Source organism: Alternaria dauci, chromosome 3 (assembly GCF_042100115.1).
Source record: "Alternaria dauci strain A2016 chromosome 3, whole genome shotgun sequence".
NCBI classification, from domain to species: Eukaryota; Fungi; Ascomycota; class Dothideomycetes; order Pleosporales; family Pleosporaceae; genus Alternaria; species Alternaria dauci.
In genome coordinates this window covers 3,052,036-3,073,922 of record NC_091274.1, presented here as the reverse complement: position 1 = coordinate 3,073,922, position 21,887 = coordinate 3,052,036, and the positions used below count along the sequence as shown (strand labels likewise).

Below are 21,887 nucleotides of genomic sequence, written 5' to 3'. Positions count from 1 at the left end.
TATCCAGCATGCGCCTTAACTACCTTTCTAGTGCTCTTCTGAATAGGCACTTGCTCATGTCGTATCATGGCGAAGCAATGTTCCGCTGCTTGCCTTTGATAATACCCGGTGCCTGTTATGAGCACGTGATGTTTACACAGACACGTGTCATGCTAGCGCCAAAACAGACAGCACCCTAGCAGTCCGTGTTGAGGAAAAAGCAATCGCCCCACCTTACATAGCTCGGTGTATGGTATTTGATTTTGCCTTACTACAGAGTGTTGGAACAAAATTGGTAACATACACGATCTTTCTGCGCTGCGACTCCCCACGAATGAACGACGAGTGGCGCGAACCGTTGTTGTCCACGAACACGAGAGGCTTGCTTGGGACGACACTGCTTTGGCTGCGGTACCCTTGGGAACTGGAAACCTAGAACATGATCGATTTTGACGATGCAGGTGAACATGAGTTTGTTCGGTGTACAGCTGTCCATGAACAAGCAACGAGTAGCGCAGACCTCCGCGGTCTGCGAACACGAGAGGTTTACACAGTCTGCATTAGTACACCAATGCCTCGGTTACAGTACCCCGGAAAACTAGGATCCTGGAAGATGAAAGCGACAGTCGGCGACCACCAGAACCTCGCCATCGCCACACCAGGCAGGTTCGCAGAACGATCGGATGCGACAGCCTAGCGAACGCGATTCTTACGAGCATGTTTCCCCTGAAGCCAAATATGCAAGATTGGCAACGTACGATAAAATGAGTCGCAGCAGTTCTGCATGTTTTCTTTTTATGCCTCCGAAGCCGCAATACAGCCGTGTGCGGTTCCAGCTTCGCTCAAATCTCTCCGACCCGTCTGCGCATCACTATTTTTATCCGTCATTTCCTCTCAGCTACTCAGCTGTCCGCCCTTGTCAATTGCAATACATAAGGTTTCCCGGTTAGCGGGCTGGTAAGCGAGCGAGGATCTGCACGACCTCCGCATCAGCCGCGGGATTGTCCCATACTCTCTCTCTGGGTTGATCTTGCACATGCAGTCGATCTCTAGAAAAACCTTGCGGCTGAAGCACAGCGACGATCGTTGCATTAGAGGCCGCGATTCGACCGGATTCAGGTGTGATTGCGCACTGTCCATCCGCGGAGTGACGTCGCGTCGGCGATCTTTCGACACCGCCTGGTTAGGCATGAAACACCATGACGTATACGGATCGCAAAGGAGCAAAGTTTGTGGTAAAAGAGATGATCGTTATTCTTCTATAAACTCCAAAACACCGTTTTGTACTAAACAAGAACCGAATATGTAGCGCTACTCAAACAAGACTGATGACGAAAAAGCTAGCACATCTCCTTCGCAGCTGCTAGCGACGGCACACCGCTGATAGTGTTCTTCAGCGTACCGGAAAAATCTTGTACTTTGACACTGCTTGGCAGCCTCGCTAGCACATCCATATCGAGACCTTCCTGGTTCACCGAGACGATGATGCCGTCGTACGCGCTGAGGTACTCGACGTTCCAGTTCGCCTCGGTATCCATCTTGGGGACCGCGCTGTACAGCGCCGTGGAGACTAGCGGGTCCGCGAACTCAACCGCGCAGTTGTATTCGCTCTTGAGGGTGTGGATGATGGCCGCGCCGGGCGAGTTGCTCATGACGCTCTGGCCGCGCTTGAAACCTACGCCGACGACGAGGAGGCGGAGTTGGCTGGGATCAGCGCTGGCGGTCCTGTCTCGGACGACGGATCGCACAAAGCTCCTCGCTACGTCTCTTGGCCGCGACGATGAGATGGAAGCAGCGTGCTCGAGCAGTGGCATGTTCAGGTTAGAGAGCAGGTAGTACGGGTTGACAGGGATGCAGTGACCGCCGATACCCGGGCCGGGGCGGAAGGGCAGGTATCCGAATGGTTTCGATGCAGCAGCGTTGCTGACCTCGAAAGCATCGATGCCAATGCTGCTGCATGCATCGGCCATCTCGTTCGCATACGTCGCACATACCATGCGCTGGCAGTTCTCGTACAACTTTGTCATCTCTGCGACTTCGGGCGACGAGACCGGAAGCAGCTTGTGGAAGACGCGGCCGTAGAGCGTGGAAATAGACTCTAGAGATGCGGCATCGAGACCGGAAACGATCTTGGAAATGTCTTCAAAGGCGGGGAATGTGCGGCCGGGGTCGACGCGCTCGGGTGACATGCCGACTTTGAAGTTCTTGGTGGCCATGAGCGGGCCGACGAGCGAGCGCGTCATGCCTACGGCGACGGAGCTCTCGACGACAATGGTAGAGCCGGGCTTGACGTGCTTCTCGACGGTAGCAATGGCGCTGCGGAGGTAGGTAGTGTCAACCTTCTTGTCGTCTGTGAGGATGGTGGGCACGGAGATGAGAACGTGCGTTGCTTCGCTGATATCAGCGGCGTTGGACGTGAACTTGATCGGGAGGCCAGTGAGTTGCTTTGAAACCTCATCGAGACGCTTGGTGCTGAGATCGAAAGCAATGACGTTGTAGTGGCCGGCGAACGCTTCAACGAGGTGGGTACCAACGTAACCGACACCGATGACTGCAACGATGGATTCGGGCTCAGTTGGGGTCACTGCCTGTGCTTCATCGACCTGCATGGGATCTTCGGTAGTCCAGAAAGGTGAATCATCCGTCTCCTCTGGGGGTGGAGTCAGAGGCAGAGAGCACTCGGATACGACGATCTCGGGCTTCTTGTCGAGAGAGGCGAACTTGTCGCTGAACATGCCATCGTTGAAAGTGATGGTTGACAGCATGGTGGAGGAAGGATGATGCTGGAGAAGAGAAGACGGGAGATGGATGGAACGAATGAAGCGAAAGGTATGAGACCCTTTGTAGAGATTGAAGCCTCTGTGTAAAGATTGAAGTGCTGATTGCGAAGTTTGATGCTGGCTTATGGATAGAACGTCCACTGTCTTTATACACATGCAGCCTCTGCAGCCTCGCTCTCAACACCAGGCCCATGAATCCATGCTGCACACTATCGTTATTCTCCGGTCCACAACTCTCCTGCTCCTACAAGCCAACTTGGCTAAAAACAGATAGCATCCTTCATCTCCACGGCCACACCGACGTTCTCGCCTGGGCTGACATGCTGGAGTTTCCGCCGTCTCCGTATTCAGTGATTCGATCTAGACGCTCATGCCCCGACGTGGGATGGCATTTTTCTCAGCCCGTCTGGCGAGACCTCAATCCATCGACAGTATACCATTGCGGCCTACACGTGCAGAAGTCGTTGGCCTGTACATCCGTTAAGGTTTAGAGCACTGTGGCTTGCAGGCGGTATAAGCCTTTGCTTGAGCTTCCCCAACATGAAATCTTAGCCAGACTGCTAGAAGCACTTCTCAGCTTCCCATCGAAGACGCCACAAGAAGCGGAATGTTATTGAATCCGGTGCAGCTGGTGGCGACTCGCTTCTGAGAGCCACAATGGTTTGGCCCAAACGCCGGTCCTTCACTGAACTGGGATGTTGACAAGTGGTATGCGGTCCAGACTGCTGGGTTTGCTAACCAAAAGGGAAGCAAGTATGTGCACGATGGCCTGAGGTCCAGATGACTGGGTGTCGCTAAGTAGAACACGTCTGAGCGTATACAAAAAGGTACAAGGGGCATCCCGAAGCGGCAGAGGGGAGATTTCAAAACACCAAGAAATCACGACATCGAGCCTAACGAGAACTCTGCTTAGTATGAAACGAGCGTCGGTGCAGCGTTTGGTAGCCGCGCCAGTGTAGGTTCGTCACAATGTCCTGACTTTGAAAGATCTTGCCCTGCACAGTGCCTCGTTCGCCTTACCATGACTGGTGCAAAAATGGTCTATTAGTTATGCACAGCTTACCACCAAGACGCACAACCGAAGGCGCACTATACGAGCACGCAAATTCCATCACAATTGACAATTCACCATTACAGAGCTGAACCGCGAGCCGGGTACGATCTGACTTGTTCAGGTATAGACAAAAAGAATACCTCGACTAGACCTTGTCCTATACATTCTAGATGCGCCACACCAGTCTTGCCTTGATTCGCTCTGGCCTCCAGCCTTGACTTGTTCAGCCCTGCGCACATCAGCCCTACCCTGGACTGTCTCCCCGCCAGTCGGAAAACCTGGATGCCGGGGATTGGACGAGAAAAGTAAGCGCCTCCAGATCTCACTGTTGTCGGACCGGGGTTCCGCACTAAGACAGCAGATTTGCCATCCTAGTCGGCCGGGGGTTAGCGAATCGGCCAGGCGCAAGTCAGCACGTAGTCATTGGTGAGGCCGCTCTCGCTTGCGATCCCGTGTCCCTGCCAAGACCGCTATCCCGCACTACAAGCCGCAGGCAACCTCAAATAGATCTATCCGGAAATGGTTTAAGCATCACCAAGTCATTACCTAAGAGATACTTCAAAGAGGTGCGTTTCAAATGGCCGCCACGCTGAGCACTGGAGCCGCGCATCATGGAGAGTGTAGAGATGGTAGAAATGACATGGAGATGTTAGTGCAGACAGACACGGGAGCATTAGCGTGGACGTGGTTCAAGACTATTGCAGAGATTTTCACATGTATAGCAAAACAAACGTGGGGCGCAAACTGCTGCCTGCTGGTGTTGTTGAGTAGTCTGGGGCGAAATACGGATGCATCAGGATGTGTCACCGTCGAACCAAGCATCCGGCCCAGGCCCACCAATCGCTGTCCCGCCTTCGCTACCCCAAGATACTGCGGGATCTTCAACGACAGGGGCTGTGCGGTGAGTACCGTGAGTTGGTGGCTTCTAGCGCTGGGGTGCTGTCCAAGCAAGCTTAGCGCCAGGCTGAGGAGGCTTCTTCACCACCTAAAGCGGAATGCCAAGCACAGCGGAACCTGGTCCGGGGCGCGAGGAAAGCAGCCAGAATATTGCCAAGGCTGACAAACATGCAGCTAATGTAGGCAAGGCGACGCTAACGGCGGTACCTTTTGGCGCATTGGGGTGTGGTAGACCCTGATCGAGCCGTGGCACGCTTATTGCGTGACTGCCGAAGCCTTGCGCGCTACCGCATCGTCCGAGCCTCGTCTCCCGAGACCATCACTCTCCTCCCTAAACACTGTCGCTTAACTTAATTCACCCCACAGAGCAGCGGCGCCGCCGATACTTCCAGCTGGGCCCAATGATTCCAGGCTCTCAGCCGCAACGACGTGTTGCAATCCAGCAAGCATCGCCCAAAGACGCCAGAAGATTTTGTGGCTGCTGAATGGTGCATTTCAATTTTCTGTGTAGAGCTGCGTGGCTGCCACGGGGTCTAGGTCATTGGTGCCAATGTCATGGAGCTCTTGGAGCTTTGCACGCCGACTATACTCCTTGCAGATCTTCCGAGCGATGGCTTGATACATCAGTGATGGACTCCTTCGAAAATGTTTGTGCAGCATCTCATTGTCTTTACCTTACGCCCAAGGCACCAAAAGTTCTACAATGTCTTCCGCTGAGCCTGCTCGTCCTCTCGCTTCCAGTCTTCCTTCAGAGCCAGATAATGTCTTTCTCAGACCAGATCTAAGCAATGTTATGCAGGAGTGGGACGTTGCTTCAGAGAGATACAACACTTCTCGACATGCCCACCACTCCAGTTCCCTCTCTTTGGGCACGACGCTTCCTGGTACTCCTAACAATGAGGTCTACACCAACGAAAAGTGCGATCAAATCTTGTTGGATAGTTGCGCAGACCGCGGTGAAGAGAGAGTCAAGCAATTGGGCGAACTCAACACCATGGTCGACGAGAAGCCAGACTTTTCCGACCCGGATGGTTCAAAGGTCCGCCGCGCTCAAAGACTCATGAAGGTCCGAAAGACCGCCTTTCAATTCTGCATCTTTGGATTCAAGTAAGTTTCTCGAAACTGACACAATTGCCTACCCTGCTAACCAGCTATAGTGGTTTTCTGCTCTTTGGCTCGTGGTGGTTCAAGGGCTACCATTACGTCTTCCTTCCCTTCATCACTTACGGTGTATTCATCAACTTCACCGTTGTCATCACCCTCCTCCTCTGGCTCGCCTTCCGCTGCCTCCGCCCCGAGAAGAAGAATCCTGCGCCCGAGACACCCGAGTCGCTCATGCTTATCATCCCCTGCTACAACGAGAACGAAGAGGAGCTCCGCAAATCTCTTGATTCGCTCGTTGAGCAGAAAGGCATCGAGAACCACAAGCAGTGCGTCTTCATCATCTGCGACGGTCGCGCTCGCGGCCCGGGCATGACGCAGACCACCGGCGAATGTCTGCTCGACACGATTTTGACGGAAAAGACTTCGCGCATACACATGAAGGACGCTTACATGGCTTGGGACAAGGAGCCTATGGACATTATCATGCAGAAGGGACAGTACAGGGGTCTCAACTACCTGTGCATCGTCAAGATGACCAACAAGGGAAAGCGCGACGGCCTCATTCTTCTCCGCTCGTTTGGTAAGTTCCACAACCCGCTTTCTCTAATCGCGAAACTAATCCGCTATACAGCATACAAGTTCAATCAGCGACACGAGCGCCCAACGACCGTCATGTCGAACAGGTTATTCGGCGAGATGACCTCGTTTGTCCTCGACGACTGCGGCATCGACAACTTTGATCAAATCGTCGGCATGGACGCCGACACGGTTTTCGACGAATGGTGCATCTACTACCTCATCTCCGAGTCGCGGTACCCCAAGTGCTTTGGCGTTTGCGGTGTCGTCTGGGTAGACTTCAAAGACGGCCCGTGGAACGTGTGGCGTCTGATGCAGAACGCCTCTTACACCATTAGTCAGGGTCTGCCGCGTCTCCACCAGTCCATCGTCACACACAAGGTCTCTTGTCTCCCCGGATGCTGCCAGATCCTCAAGGTCTGTGAGGAGAACAACGGCGATCACATTCTGCGCACGCTGTTCGGCTACTGCCCGAGCCCGACAGACGGCATGCTCAAGCACCTCCGCGGCGCGTACAGCGAGGATCGCAACCACGTCTGCCATGTCCTCACTGCCTCGCCCCACGTCCAGACCCGCCAGTCGATCCGATCCGTCGCTTGGACTGATGTCCCGACTTCGCTCTCGGTCTTCATGTCGCAGCGCAAGCGCTGGTCGATGGGCGCGACGGTTAACGATTTCCGCCTCGTCACTGCCAGAGGTACCCAGTGGTTCGAGCGGTTCCGTGCTTTCTCCAACGTGCAGACGTGGTTCTGCAACATCTTCATCATGGGCTCAATCGCGGGTCTGATCCACGCTGCTCGGCATGTTGCTTGGTACATCACCGTCGCCTTCCTGGGAGGTGTGATTGTGCCGTACATGTACATGATTACGCTCGTTTTCTGGATGCCCAAGGGCCGCAAGGCGAAGTGCCAATTCCTAGTCGGTCTCGTCATTTATTTCTTTACGGGACCGTTCCTTACCATCTTTGTTCTTTTCTACACCATGTGGCACTTGGATGCTTTCTCCTGGGGCAAGACGCGACAGGTTGTTTCGGAAGATACAGACGCTTCGGGTGACGGCAGCAATAATGAGAAGAGCACTCATACGGCATCTACCAACGACGAGGAGGCAACTGTTGGCATGGGGCGATAGTATTGCATTTGCTGTTTTCGATAGATTTCCTTGCGTAAAATACCTTAATGGCTAGTTTTTCTCGGTTGCAACATTATACCAACATTTTCAGTCATACAACTTCAATCAGAGTGAAAATTCACGAGTAACCCTTACTCAATATCCTTCTGATTCATAAACGACTCCTAATTTCGAGTGCGATCCGTGACCAAGACGTGATACAACGTTGATGTCGAATCGAACCATGCGTCGATAATATGTCGCAATATCTTTGCAGCGAGTGGCGAATTCATTCTGATCATGCCCCGTTAAGCGGTCAGCTGAACGCGGGGAGGTCAAAGTGTGGTGTTTTTCGATAGAACTAGCATGAATCCAGACTCTTCCCGCTTGCACGCTTGCCCTCTACAGCCTAAATGTCATGATTTGTGGCGCCAGTACACTCAAATCAGTAACGTCCAGCCAGCCATTTTGCTGAGTTGTCGAGGTCTAGCTATGCGAAGTGGCTCAAATCCGTACGACCTCGGGACTTGGTACGAGATGGCTTTTGTTACAAGCAGTCTCGATGTTGCGGCTGAACTCGGTGGCCTTACGCTTATGCCGGATCTGCACTAAAGAAAGTTTTCTGGGATCAGTTAAATTGCGCGCTCATTCCGCGCCTGCATGACCTTTGCATTGGTAAATTTTCAGCTTCCGGATATTGGTTAGTTTGCTGTGTTTCAGTCCAAACCTCCATACCGCACTACCTACGATCGACCAAACTATCCCCTGTCTTCACGATGAGCAAGCGATTTGGTGGGGTAGCGAGTGCGATTGGTGCTCTCACGGCACTAGCCTCTCTCGCTTCTGCAGTTCCGTTCGGGTTTCAGATCTACTCGTGTACTGTGCCGGGAGTCATTGCTCCAGGTTTTGATGACGGGCCATGGATTTATTCCGAAAGTGTGCTCGACAGGTATGCAGCATCTCAGTAGGCATTTCAGATCTAGTAACGTACTGACTTGACGTTCAGGATGCAAGCCGCCGGATTCATGGCGACTTGGTTCATCAATGGAGCCAACAAGGGCAACATCTATGAATACAACTCTACCCTACAGAGAATGGTCAGCATGGGACATCAGATCGGCTCGCATACCTGGAGTCACAAGGATCTCGCAACCCTGACCGCTGAGGGGGTACGACAAGAAATGGTGTTGCTCGAGGAAGCTATGACGAATATCCTGGGATATTTCCCATACTACATGCGACCACCGTTTTTATCCGTCAACGCCAATGCCCTCAGTGTCCTCAAGGAGCTTGAGTACCATGTTATCATCGGTGACCTGAACACCAAGGACTGGGAGTACCAAACAGAAACCGCGATCGAAACGGCTAAGAAACTCTTCATCGATGGTCTTGACATGGGCCGCACTATCGTCGAAGCCCACGAGCAAGAAGTCTGGACACAAGGCGTACTCATCGACTACATGATTTCTGTAGTACAAAGCAGAGGCCTCAAAACCGTGACTGTTGCAGAATGTCTCGGTGAGCCATCGACCTCGCAATGGTATCGTTCAGTTCGCCAACCTAGACCCTCGGATACGGTATTTATCTCCAACATTCAGCAAAACCAAGCAGACGGCTGACAAATTCGCAGACCAGTAGCGCTGAAGCTGGCCCGACTGTTACCTACTCCCTCAATGGAAGGTGCGGTAATATCAACGCTGGCAACAACCTAGGCTGGACGTGCCCACCAAACGGCGGCCGATGCTGCAGTAAATACGGCAGCTGCGGAAGCACCAACGAATACTGCGCTGCAAATGTCTGCCAACCAGCATTTGGCATATGCAATCCTCCCATCTCTTCATCCTCGTACCGCGACGAAGCCACCATGACACCCAATCCCAGTGCAACCAATGTCCCTTCATCAACCTTTAGGTTTTCCAACACCACCATGACAGCTACCTCCCCCAACCCCGGCGCAACTCTCGGACCAGGAAGCATCACACCCGACAACACGTGCGGAAACCTCGGAGCCGGAAAGAACAAAGGCTACGTCTGCAAGACTGGCGCGTGTTGCAGCAAGTACGGCAACTGTGGTACAACCTCGGACTACTGTGCTGCAAGTGTCTGCCAACCTGAGTTTGGAAAATGCGATGCCCCTGCTGAACCGGGCAGTGTGTCTCCAGATGGTACGTGTGGAAACATTGGAAAGGGGAATAATAACGGGTATATCTGCAAGACTGGACTGTGCTGCAGTAAGTATGGTAACTGTGGTACTACTGCAGATTACTGTGCTGCTTCCAAGGGCTGCCAAGCATCTTTTGGCAGCTGCACGAGTTAGAGATGGAGGATCAGGTCGTTGGTGTTGTCGGAAATCGGGATTATGGGGTCAACGATGGTGTTTGAGAGGACGTGTTTGGGTTAGCTGGAAGCAAACGACGCTGGTGGAAGCGATGAGTAATGATTCTAGATCTAATGAGTGAACGGGAACAAAGGGAGGGGTTGTAGCGTATGCCTCAATAGTGATTTGTTCTATGCCATCTAATAGTCTTTTCAATAATGATATTACTTCTCTTGCTTCTTTCACATCGGTAACAAAAGACGTTCGTTATCTTCTTCGTTCTACAAGAGAGACAAGAATGTGAGATGCGACTACCGAACGTTCCCCTATGCTGCGTCGTGCATCTTGTGTTCGCTGCTACAGTCCCAAGTGGTCAGCCGTGCATCACCAGTGCCGTATGTGATTGCTCCAGGTCGTTTGTTACTATCCTGGGCTGCTCATTGCATGCCCAGGTTTCCTCCAGAGTGGTTCCCACACCATGTGAAGGCGAGATCGTCGCTGTCTACGTCAAACATGTAGGGCATATTAGCATTCTTGTACTTGCGAATTCTCCCATTTTCAGAGAACCTGTTCGTTTAGATCATTCAGAATTGTGGAAGTTATGCAAAGTCTAGTCAGTGGTTTTGGGCGTGGTATCAGAGTATTTTATGGATAAATACCCATCAGAAACAGGTGCTTGATGCAAATTGAATTGTATCGTACGTGTAGATGGTTCGTTTCTGGTGTGCTCTGATTGTCTTCTAGACCGCCTTTTCGGCTATCCTTCCTCTTTGCATTGCGGTCAGGTCGACAACCAGTTTCATCCACCACAGCGTTCTAATTTTCGGCATCAATGAGGAACAGGAAGATAATGTGATTATCGGCCCCAGTATTGGTAATGACCGGGCGATACGTGCAGAGTAGGCAGCAGCTACGCGACAACCTAGACCGCCAAAACGACAGCTGTTTCCACTTTTCTAATCAACTTACCTAGGCGGAAGAGATAAAAGAGTTAGCATACTTTCAACATGCGGTATCTTACCACGGCTCAGGCATCGACATATGTATGACTCTCGACCTCGTCTCTAACCAGCGTAGCCTCTGCGTAACCAAAGTTACGTTAGTTCGATTTGCACGAATTGGCATAGTCATCGGCACTCGATTTCTACACCGTAATAAGCCCGAAGTATGAACATACAATCCAGCTCATCACAGATTACTCAACGTGTTGTCAGTGCATGACTGGCTTGCACCGCATTCGTTCAATATAAATCTGTTGATTCCACCACATAATCTCTCCCATTGCTAGTCGTGAGCCCAAAGATTACTCAGTATGAAACCGATAATTCTTGTTGCTATTTTCTCAACAGCTGTCTTTGGCCAATCATGTCAAATGATCGAGATGTGTGAACTTGACGAATGCCCAATAAGTGACGTAAGCTTTCCACAACGTTCACAATCCAAGTTTACTAATGTGTTCCGTAGCTAGCGTTTGTCTGTGATTTTGGCTTTCAGGACAACTCCGCAGCCTGTAGCGCAGTAAGTCTAGTCTACAGATGAGTTGCTAGCATATACTGAAAGAGCAAAAGGGAGAGACATGTCAAGTTGGAACATGTTCTGGGTGTAATGCTTCGGGTTTCTGTCCAGTAAGAAATAGCCTCAGCATTAGAATACATGCGTGCTAACAGAGAGAATAGTCATGCACCAAGATTTGCGTAAGTTCTGTATTAAAGTTATCAAAAGAACAGTATTAAAGGACATTAGTGTCGATAGAGTTGGGTTAGCATCCAAGTATCGTTGCTTTATGCTTCGATGAAAGCTTAAGAAAAGGTGCATTCGAGGGCACAGCTAAACCTTCTATGGGGCTTGGAGACATTAAGGGTGCTTAGATCAGTAAGGTTTGTCGCGCAAATGAAAACATGCAAACCGCATTGTTCTCTCACGTACTTTCTGCGATTACTGTGCTCTGTCATAGAAGCTCTATGTTATAATTCCTTGAATCTCTCGACCGTCAATACAAAAGACGTCTTTCGAGCGGAATAATGACTCACATTCTTGGTAGTCACAGAAATAGCCTTGGTGCCGCACGCTTCGCCAGCGCTATGCCCGTGAGAATTGAGAATGAAAATGCTCCCTGGATATCACCGGATTTGCCGCAAGGATACCCTGCCTGCGATATAGAATGCTGATGTCTTTATCAGTGATAGGCTTGGGAGTGCACGCTGAGCGGGTTCAGCCTTGGGTTGTATAGTTCATACCAGGACTTTTATATCTATCGTGCCTTTGTATCTATCAGCTGTAACTGGTACAGATCATTGCACCCACAACTTCGATCGAATCCTAGGGAATGACTGAACTGTAAGCACGGATGCGCGTTACTAGAACATATCTTTGAGAACCAGTGTAGACAAAACTTGGCTGTAGCCTGAATTATGGGCACTTAAGTTTTATTGAGTCTCTACGGTAGCCATCCACAGTAAAATCGGTTATTGAGAAGATCCTACCACAATATACTCAGATGTATCGCAGCACATACCACACACATATGAAAGAGTTCTCAGAAGGAACAATGACGCAAACACAAAGAACTCCCGGATAATGGTGGATATTTCCACCGAAGCACATAACGGACGTGAGAAAATTCATTCGACTTCTGACCATCAGCCAGATAGACGGGGAAGAAACTACGTATAGGTTAATACATCTTCTCCTTTCACAATCTACGACGACGTCGTTTCGAAAGCCAATCCGCTATACATGCCAACGCATTCCTACAAACCTGCCAATTCCAGCTCACTACCTCGTGTTCAACAAGACTGGAGATTTATGCCGTCGCACAAACAGGAACTCGCCTTCCAAGGTGGGAAGCTAGAAAAGCAGAACCTACGAAGGCTTGAGATACTCCTGCCTCACTGATGGACGCATTGCTGCAAGGGGAGTTGAACATGCGCTGAAGGGACTCGTCATGAGATGTCCATTGCTTTGGTGAAAATAGTCTCGATTGTAGAATTGATTGTCTAGATGACAGGATTACGAACAGAGTGGTAAGACGCCGAGGTGAGATCTAGCAGCAAGTCCTTGTGGTGCTGTATCAACTGTCCAATCTATTTGCCAGGGCAGCCACGACCCCACTTGGTCGAAATTGCGCAGCAATCCGCATTCTGAATAACAGGTTAGCAGCTTATCAAAAACGTTGCCGGAACAGATCAATGTGCCAACAAGCAAAACAAACAGAGGTATGCTTACGCAGTCCTGCAGAGAAACTCCAAGATCCGGGCAGAGATCGATCAATTTGCATTCAACGTGTCGCTCTATGAAAAAGTGCGACTGGCGTTGACAAGCTCCGAGAGTGGAGAAGCAGCAGTCATGCTCTGGTTTACACTGGAGAGAGCATGTCAGTCACTGCTCGTCGGATCTTGCATGCAGAATGTCTCTTACCGCAGAGAAGACGTCACCGGCAGCGGCGAAAGACGCAGCGCCTGCGAGGAGGCTGAAGATGATGGAGAGCTGCATTGTAGAGATTGGGAAGTGAAATTCTTCCAAGATTGTAAAAGATTGGATAGCCGTGCAGAGAGAAAGAGCGACAATGACAAATGGTTGCTGGAGAAGGGCAGCAGAGCATGTGCCTTTATATCATTGCTGGTTGATCATAAACGTACCTGGGAATCCACTTGAGTTGGACGTCGTGGGCGTCGTGCTGAGGGTGACTAGTCTCACCACCGGCGTTGAGCAGAATCGAGAAACGATCGCCCAGGGGCAATTGCAAACTCGGCTGTACCGTTATTCCACAGTTCCGACTAGCAAATGAACTCATATGAATGCCACCGCTCGGTACAACAAGCACGACATGACTCTCAGTCTGCAGCTCAGAATCATGCCATGAAGAGAACCAAGTACGGTTCCAGCACTAGCGCGTGAGGCTCTCCAGACATCGGCCTTGTTCAGCCATGGCGCAAGGATCGCATGTCTAAGCATTCGTCTCCCCCAGAGCTCACTTTCCAGCATGGGTTAGCCGCCTTGCACTAGTGCTATATTCGGCTTAGCCAAGCAGATCGGGTACCACTTTGGGCTAGATGGCGTCAACTTCATTACTCAGCGCTAAGGCCAATATGATCGATGGAAGATCCAAATCAAACCTCCACAAAACTTCAACAAGTAGAGTAATTCGCGCCGCGCAACCAGAGCCTCCGCCACACACCTCATACTGCGATGCACAACATGGATAGTGAGCACGATTGGGTACTTGAAAGCACCGGGTCTGAAATGGTCCAGAAGCTGTACTTTGAGGAGAGCTTTGACCGGACGCATGGCATATCAAGCATCACTTTGACCGCTTGCAGAAAGGAATCACTTTGGTCGGATGCTAAACAACGATTGTTTTGGTCCAATTCAAGATTCGGAAGCAGATACGCGAACAAAAGAGCCGCATGACAGCCAGAAAGCAGCTTACGCACGTAGCCACGCCAGCTCCCAACGGCAGAACTCGAAGAGCCGCCAAGACGATGCCAAGTGTAGAAGGAGACTCATACTAGCGTACCCAAGATATCACCGGAAGGATTCGTCCTGCATTGTCGAGATAGTTGCAAAGTATTTCACCCATGCTTTGAGGTTAAATTGTGACGTGAGCGAACGTCTCCAGTCTAGACAAAGGAATGCATACATCAGTCGGGCCTTTTGCTACTGCTTGGTATTCACACAAACGGTGTGCCCGATGCCATGGTGATAGTCTTGCTATAGCAAGTCTACCACCAAAGCACACGCCCATTCAACAGTGAATTTCTACTATTAAAGACCCGCTCCCCGCAGACGATACCTCTCCACAAATACTCAGCTCCCTCCACTTCTCACCAACACCAGCCTCTCCATCTCCCAGAATCAACAAGATGAAATTCGCCGCCTCATCCCTCATCACTCTGGCCCTGGCCGTCAGTGTCAACGCCATCGTACGTTTCTCTATCCCACTCTCCCCCTCTCTCGCTCTCCCCTCTCTCTCATTCCTAAGCCCTTTCCTGCCCATCCAGATCCAAAAGAAAAACACAGAAAACCATCTCCCGCTAACACAACACGCCCATTCAGTGCAACATCGGCGGCGGCTTCGGTACCGTCGGCGACAAAGACTGCTGCTGGGGCGGCGACCAGGGCGCAGACGCCTGTCTCCGGCAAAACGGCGGCATAGCATGCACCCAAGTCGGCAACGCAGAGTCCAAGAACTTTTGCATAAACATGGGTATTCCTAGCTCGAAATGTGTAAGTTTTGCCTGCTTTTATCCCTCCCTTGTCGATTGATTGCACGCTGGAATGAACTGGAATGGAATGGCTGATTGTGCAAAAAAAATGATAGAATGCCGATTGCTGCGATATCAGGACTGGAAGGGGCCAGCCTTGTCCAAAGGGAAAGAATAGGTGTGATAGCGAGTCGGGCTGCCCGTACCGTGACTGGAACGGCAACCTTCGCGGCTAGACATGATCTGGAGGTTTTGGACGCTGGGTTCTGTTGGGTGGATCGGATGGTTGAGCAAACGGGCTGGTGTTTGGTCCAAGGCAAATTAATACCGGTCGAGAAATAGGAAGGCATATCGTCTGGATCCATGTCTTGTGGCGGCTGTAGTTGATAGCGGAGACCTAGACAAAGATACTACTCCTCGTTGTGGACGATTAATTTAATACTCCTCTCGGTCCGTTGGCTCTCTTTGCTTGGAATCATGCATCCTCGCTATACAAAGAGGAAAATCGGACACCCTACTAAGTAACTACAGGGGAGCGTTTGACCTTCTCTATGAAAGAGAGAAATCAGGTAATCCTACAGACCGTAAGTATATAGCCTAGGTACTATCCTTTTCTCTAGAATCTTTCTCCTCTCTTAACATTCCTTTATATAGCAATACTCTATCCAAGCAACTTCGGGGGGGCTTTTGGTCTTCTCCTCACATAACAATACTCTGCCCCGACAATCACAGAGTGTTCAATTTCCACCCCTTGTATAGCGTGCATTAATGACCACGAAGAGAGAGAGAGAGAGATCTGCAGAAGCCTAGACCGGTCTGCAACTGGCTATCAACATGCTTCTCCATAATCCCATGAGATCCTGCAATATGGCAAAGTAAGCCGATATAAACAGAGAAAGAGAGAGAGAGAGATGGGAGGTAGATGAGTGGGAATAAGGAGGTATGAGCGCGAAGCAGAAAACAATGTCAAATCTATTAGTCATGCCCAACTCCAGTTCAATGCTACTTACCACACCCATCCTCATTCAACATAAAGACAAGAATTCCCCATCTAAAAACTCCCAATATTCCCCTTACTATACAACGTCTGCCTCCTCTTATGCCTCATGCCCTGCCCCTGACTCATCCCCCTCGTCCCATCCTTCCCCAACAACCCATTCCCTCCTCCCGAATGACCACTCAACCCAATCCCATCGCCCAGTATCCCCCTCGTCCCCACTTTCCCCCTCCTCACCGCCCTTCTCTTCGCCTCCCTCCTCTTCAGCCTGCCCATCCACCTCCTCACCTTCCTCACAATGCGATCCGCCATAAGCACCAACAGTGTAACAACCATCACGGGCACCGCAATAACCCAAAAGAACGCATCAGAATGGTGCTGCACGCCATTAAACCGCTCAAAATTTTGACCAAAGTATCCGACCAGAAAGGTCAGCGGGAGGAAGAAGATGGTAACAGCGGTCAAAGTCTTCATGCTCTCGTTCTGAAACGCGCCCATCATGTTGAAAATGAGATCGATCAAGTTATCTGCCGCGCGACGCATCGTGTCCAGCGACGACGTAATCATGATACAATGGTCCTCGACATCGCCCAGATACGTATGCGCCAACGGACTGATATTAATACTCGACATGGTCTTGCGGGTAGCAAGACTCCCCGTCGTCGACGACATATTCGAATGCAAGCTCATCGCCTGCACCGCCTGCGCCATCGGATCCGCCTTGTGGTCACGCAGCGAATTGATCAGCGAGACAATCGGCTGAATCGTGTTTCTCAGAATCGACAACTCAGACGTAAGCAGATACAGCAGCTGAGAGTGATGCAATTCCGGGTCTTCCAAGACATCCAGCTCCAACTCGCCCATCGCGTCTTCATACGCGGCAACAACAGGGATAGCGAGATCGACAATGGCGTCGATGATGGCTTGCACAATCATGCTGCTGTCCTGGCTGCGGCGGAGGATGGTATCTTCAGTGCGGAGACGTTTTAAGATCATGTCTTCGACGTCGTCGGCCGAGTGCTCAAAAAAGGAAATGACAGAGTTGTCGGCGAGCAGGAAGATGCTGACTTGCTCCACGCTGACGGTGAGGTGTTTTTCCGTGAGCGCAGAGTGCTGTTCGAGGTAGACGATGCGGTCGAGGTTGTAACCACCGCGGTATCGCTGCAGGGTGCGTACGGCCGTTGTTGCAGGGGGCGTCGACATTTTGATTTTCTCAAAAGGCGTGCCGTCGAGTTGCTTCTCTAGGCCGTCTAGCGTGCTCATCATCTCGTCCTGGCGCATCTGCTTCTTGTCTTCGCTTGGGGGGAAGAGCAGGTTCTTTGCTCGTTTGAACAGCGACGGTTTCTTGGGCTTCCGCTTCTGCGGGTGGCGGGAGCGCGAGCGCGATTGCGCCCTGTGCCGGCGTCGCTCGCTGTCGTCGGAATCCGAGTCGGAGTCGCTCTCGGAATCCTCGTCCATGGGCGTGCGGACAAGCTTGGACAGGGTGAGGAGCAGGAAGGCCTGGTCAGAGTACCAGTCCACCTTGGTCCGGCTCTGGGTGCTCATCAGATCCTCAATCGCCAGCCTGTGCAGCTGCTTGTGGTTTCCCAGGGTACGGATGACGTCCCAGGACAGGCCGTTGACGTTGATCCACCGACATGCTACCCAGTCTTCTTTTGGATAGTTGAGAAAGTCCTCGAGTGTGTCGTTGTCGAGTTCGTGGCACTCGACGCGCTCGTCGGAGAAGTCGACGACGGTAATCTGGCAGCGCGCGTAGAGGTGGTGGTAGTTGGCCGCATCGGTCTCGTTTTTTGTGTCGACACCCGGCTCTGCACCTGGCTCCTGGTGCTGGTACGGGCGCGTTGGGGACTGGTAGTGCTTTACAGTGTGCGATCGGGTGATGCGCCGGCGGAGGGTCGAGTCTACCGAGAAGCGATCAGGGGAAAGGAGCTCGTCTGGGTTGGGGTGCGCTGCAGTCGCGGTCGTGGCAGTGGCAGAGCGGCCGCGACGTCGCTGCTCGTCGAGCTGCGTGTCGATGGACAGATGCGGAGGCGCGGCCGAATCTGAAGCAGAGCGCTCTGGCTGGTCGGGCGCGGGTGGAGCGGATGCAAAGTCTTGGACTTTGGTCTCGTGAGGAGACGACATGGCGGTCTGCTGAATTACACTCTGTGAGTTCTGAGCCAAGTCAATAGGTTAACGAGAGTAAAGAATAAATGCGACAGCCATTGGCAGCGACGTGCAAACGGCGAGCGGGTTGGAGCTGGGGTTCTCGTCTGCAGACGCGTTGTGAAGTCACAACCACTGGGCTGCGGAGAAGTTTCATGTGCCAATGAGCTCCATCGTTACGGGACAGGTGCGAGGAGACGCTGCACCCCGCAGAGCCATTCACACCACTCGTTATTCACATGTACGTAGGTTAGCAAATGTGGATATCAGCAAAGCGATGCATTCTCTCGTCCTGAAAGGTGTTTAGTCAGGTGCGTCGAGCCGCCGCTCTTATGGTGACACAGGCGCCGAAGAAGAGGAGCGTCTTTGTCAGCAGCATCGTGCAGTCGGCCGGCGCCCCACGCAGCCTCGACAAAGCCGCCGAATCATGCAGGCGGCTGCAGACGAGCCTTTGATAGCGAGCGTCTGCTGGCAAATGTGTGGGTGCAGAGGTTTCATGGCTGCATGGCATTAGCAGAGGTAGCACGCCACCTATGGCGTGAGAGTTTGGGTGAGGTGCTTGGGCGTCAATCAGTCAGGGAACGAGGAGCAGTGGGCGAGGATGACTGTCGACACGTGTTTGCCATGGTCAGCCGTCGACGAGAGCGAGTATTTGCAATCAGTAGTGTGCGCGTAGTGTCCTATGTAAGCTGTCGAGAGCAGTCATTTCGGTGCATGAAATTAGCGGTTCGAGGCTACCGTTCTGGGCGGCGTGCCAATCCTTAACAGTGGGACTAGCTGCTCCACTGCCCATGACCTCTCACCCGAACCGCCTCTCTACAACGCATTCATCGCCGCCAGCCTCATCCAACATAGCATAGTCCAGCCTTAGCACGACAGCCCATAGAAGACGACGCTGCCACGGACCCCCAGTGTTGCGTGGCCGACGACTGCGACGCGAGAGAGCGCTCTTGCCTCCCAGCCCGCGCCCGTGAAGCAATCCTCGTGCCCCTAACACCAGCAAACACGCCCCATCGCCAGGGCACAGCGCCGACGCCCATCGCCATCGCGCTGCACTGCCCATCGTCGTCTGCCCGACTGGCCGCTGCCCCCTCAGCCGCCCGTCTCGCCCGAGTCCGGTTGCTAGCCGTGTCACACGACGCCGTCGGCCCTCGCCCACCCTCGAGGAGCCGCACCACGTTTGCTCGGCACCGCCGTCTCGTCGTCGACGACCATCACCACACGGGCCCCTCCAAAGCCTCAGTCAGCGCCTGAGCCCACAACAAACAACCGCCGGCTGTCCACGCACCTTCCTCCCTCCCGCCCTCCGACGGCACCTCACAGCACCACGCACCACCCACCATGCGCGAAGTCAACTTTAGCATCCCCAACGCCAACAAGGCCTCGGTCGGCATCACCACGGCCCTCTACGACCGCCGCGCCCTCGACTGCACATCGACCCTCCCGCTCATCAACTCGCTCAACCACCTCGCCTACCTCACCACGTCCTCGGCACGCATACGCGACATTCTCACCGTCGACGGCGGCATCGAGCGCCTGATATGCATCCTCAAGGAAGGCCGGAGCAAGGACATGATGGACATGTGGAAGTGGAACCTGGCCTTCCAGTGCATCTTCAACATCGGCGTGCGTGGCTCCGAGAACGTCAGGACGCGAGTCGTCGAGGCCGACATGGTGCCCGTCATCGCCTCCATCCTCGACAACTACATCAAGGTCGTCGACAAGATGCGGGCACGCGCCGAAGCCGAAATTCACAAGTCTGCACGTCTCGGCGCATCGAGCCGCCACCACTCGTCGCGGACAGGCGAGATTGCGTCGAGCTCTGCACACCGAGCGGATCGGACACGCCGCATCATACCCCCTCCGATCGAGATTCCCCAGCCAGCCGAGTCTCTGGCTGACGCGACTCCCATTCCCGCTTTCTCACTGAGCTCCCCTCCTGAACGGACAACATTTACACGTGGTCGACCTCCGCACCACCATCACCATCGCAGCCACGAGGGGCGGCCTCAGCTGTTTGGTGCACCCGGCAACAACACGCGTAATCTGGGTCAGCCATTGGTTACGGCATTGCCCTCCATGGAGCCAGCCCCCGATGCTTTTGCGCTACGGCCGGTGCGAGATGCCGATCGACTGCCTTCCATGCTCCCTGCCCTGCAAGGGGAGATCACTTCCCAACCAGAGTCACCGACCACCCCGAGTGCCCCACAGGCACGCCAGACGAGCCCGAGAGCGGGGCTCGCTCGAACACGCCGCCGCCCATCTATCCGACACCAACTGTCTGTATCAGGAGAGTCGGACCTAGAGGCACACCAAGATGACATGTCTGCAGAGGCTGCAACGGCGGCTGGTCCGTCGGTCAACGAGCCAATCGTCGGCATCCAGAACAACGAAATCAACATGGCTGACATTGTCGACAACGCAGAGATGCTCGATGCCGGCAACACACCCGTTCCGATTGCTGCCCCTTCAGAAGGCACCGACGAGAACAACGAGACGTTCAACATTACCCACCGCCCTGCTCTCGACGGCAGTCTAATCAACCCCACCAACACACCACCAAACAACCCAATCACGGGCTTCTCGCCCATGCCGCCGACCATCAACGTCGTAAACACGAACCCGCCGCCTCCGTGGCTCCCACGCTACCAGCAAGAGCGTAATGCATCGGCGAGCGTGCTCGCCGCCATGCCCCGCGACGAAGACGTGCTCATGTCGCTCCAACTCCTCGCCTACGTGTCAAAATACTGCAACCTACGGACCTACTTTCAAAAATCCCATCTCGTACCCAAGCTCAAAATCGCTGATGAGCTGCTCGACCCCGAAGCCAAGACGCCCAAAGCATCTACCGAAGGAGAAACTGAGGAACAAGAAGAAGAGCTAGAAGAATATGAACTCCCGGACGATTTCAACATTTTCCCGCTCGTCGAGCAGTTTACGGTGCGCCATCATACGTCGGACATGCAGTACTGGGCCAGTGTCGTCATGCGCAATTTGTGCCGCAAGGATGATTCGAGGGGCGGGATTAGGCAGTGTGCGTATTATCAGTGTGGGCGGTGGGAGGAGTATACGAGGCAGTTTGCGAAGTGTAGGAGGTGTAGACGGACAAAGTATTGTAGCAAGGAGTGTCAGAAGAGTGCGTGGGTGTTTCATCGGCATTGGTGTGTTGCTGCGAGTTGAGGTTACTACTGCAGTATGGTGTAGTTCGTCATCCCTGGTTTGCTTTGTTTCTTCACCGATTATCATCATTGGAATCGTTTGTCGGAAATGGTTGTTTTCTGGCTGCATATTGCATGGCGCTGGGCTTTTTTCTTTTCTATGTTTTTTGTTTTCTCTTCTCAGATTATAATCTTTTTTCTTTTTTCCTCAGAAGTTAATGAGCGACACGACTACCGGATACCACAGAATGCGAAGGGGAGGAAGGGGAAATCTAAGGGGCGTTGGATTACTTTCGGAGAGAGGGAGAGAAGGAGAGAGAGAAGAAGAGAGAAGGAGATGGAGATGGTGTGCAGAGGGCAGACAGAGAGAGAGAGGAGCAATGAAACTATACCATATCATTTGGGAGTCGGACAGCATTATTAGCATAGGTTGGTCTTTTATCAAAAGCCACGGGTTCCGGAGCATGGTAGTAAGTTTGTTGAAGTGTGTGCGTTTTTTTATATCGGTGCAAGTGAATGGCTATGGAATCAAAATGCATTCGTATTGAATCAAAGTTTTTGACATG

General features: G+C 52.5%; 5 protein-coding genes across 5 annotated transcripts; 3 read left to right on the top strand and 2 right to left on the bottom strand.

Moving 5' to 3' along the window:
* Window positions 1-1,211: 1,211 nt before the first annotated feature.
* ACET3X_004646 (uncharacterized protein) lies at window positions 1,212-2,865 on the bottom strand. The gene has a single exon (XM_069450873.1). The coding sequence runs from the start codon at window positions 2,742-2,744 to the stop codon at window positions 1,320-1,322; it is 1,425 nt and encodes a 474-aa protein (XP_069308624.1). The 5' UTR covers window positions 2,745-2,865; the 3' UTR covers window positions 1,212-1,319.
* Window positions 2,866-5,379: 2,514 nt separating this feature from the next.
* Window positions 5,380-7,650, top strand: ACET3X_004645 (uncharacterized protein). Its single transcript, XM_069450872.1, has 3 exons — window positions 5,380-5,817; window positions 5,868-6,394; window positions 6,446-7,650. The coding sequence occupies exons 1-3, from the start codon at window positions 5,414-5,416 to the stop codon at window positions 7,519-7,521; spliced, it is 2,007 nt and encodes a 668-aa protein (XP_069308623.1). The 5' UTR covers window positions 5,380-5,413; the 3' UTR covers window positions 7,522-7,650.
* Window positions 7,651-8,176: 526 nt separating this feature from the next.
* On the top strand, window positions 8,177-10,004 carry ACET3X_004644 (uncharacterized protein). Its single transcript, XM_069450871.1, has 3 exons — window positions 8,177-8,449; window positions 8,507-9,077; window positions 9,131-10,004. The coding sequence occupies exons 1-3, from the start codon at window positions 8,277-8,279 to the stop codon at window positions 9,815-9,817; spliced, it is 1,431 nt and encodes a 476-aa protein (XP_069308622.1). The 5' UTR covers window positions 8,177-8,276; the 3' UTR covers window positions 9,818-10,004.
* A 4,675-nt stretch (window positions 10,005-14,679) lies between these two features.
* On the top strand, window positions 14,680-15,199 carry ACET3X_004643 (uncharacterized protein; the record flags this gene model as incomplete). The annotated part of the gene is made up of 3 exons (XM_069450870.1): window positions 14,680-14,739; window positions 14,873-15,043; window positions 15,161-15,199. The coding sequence occupies 3 exons, from the start codon at window positions 14,680-14,682 to the stop codon at window positions 15,197-15,199; spliced, it is 270 nt and encodes an 89-aa protein (XP_069308621.1).
* Window positions 15,200-16,072: 873 nt separating this feature from the next.
* On the bottom strand, window positions 16,073-18,142 carry ACET3X_004642 (uncharacterized protein; the record flags this gene model as incomplete). The annotated part of the gene is made up of 2 exons (XM_069450869.1): window positions 16,073-16,093; window positions 16,307-18,142. The coding sequence occupies 2 exons, from the start codon at window positions 18,140-18,142 to the stop codon at window positions 16,073-16,075; spliced, it is 1,857 nt and encodes a 618-aa protein (XP_069308620.1).
* Window positions 18,143-21,887: the final 3,745 nt, after the last annotated feature.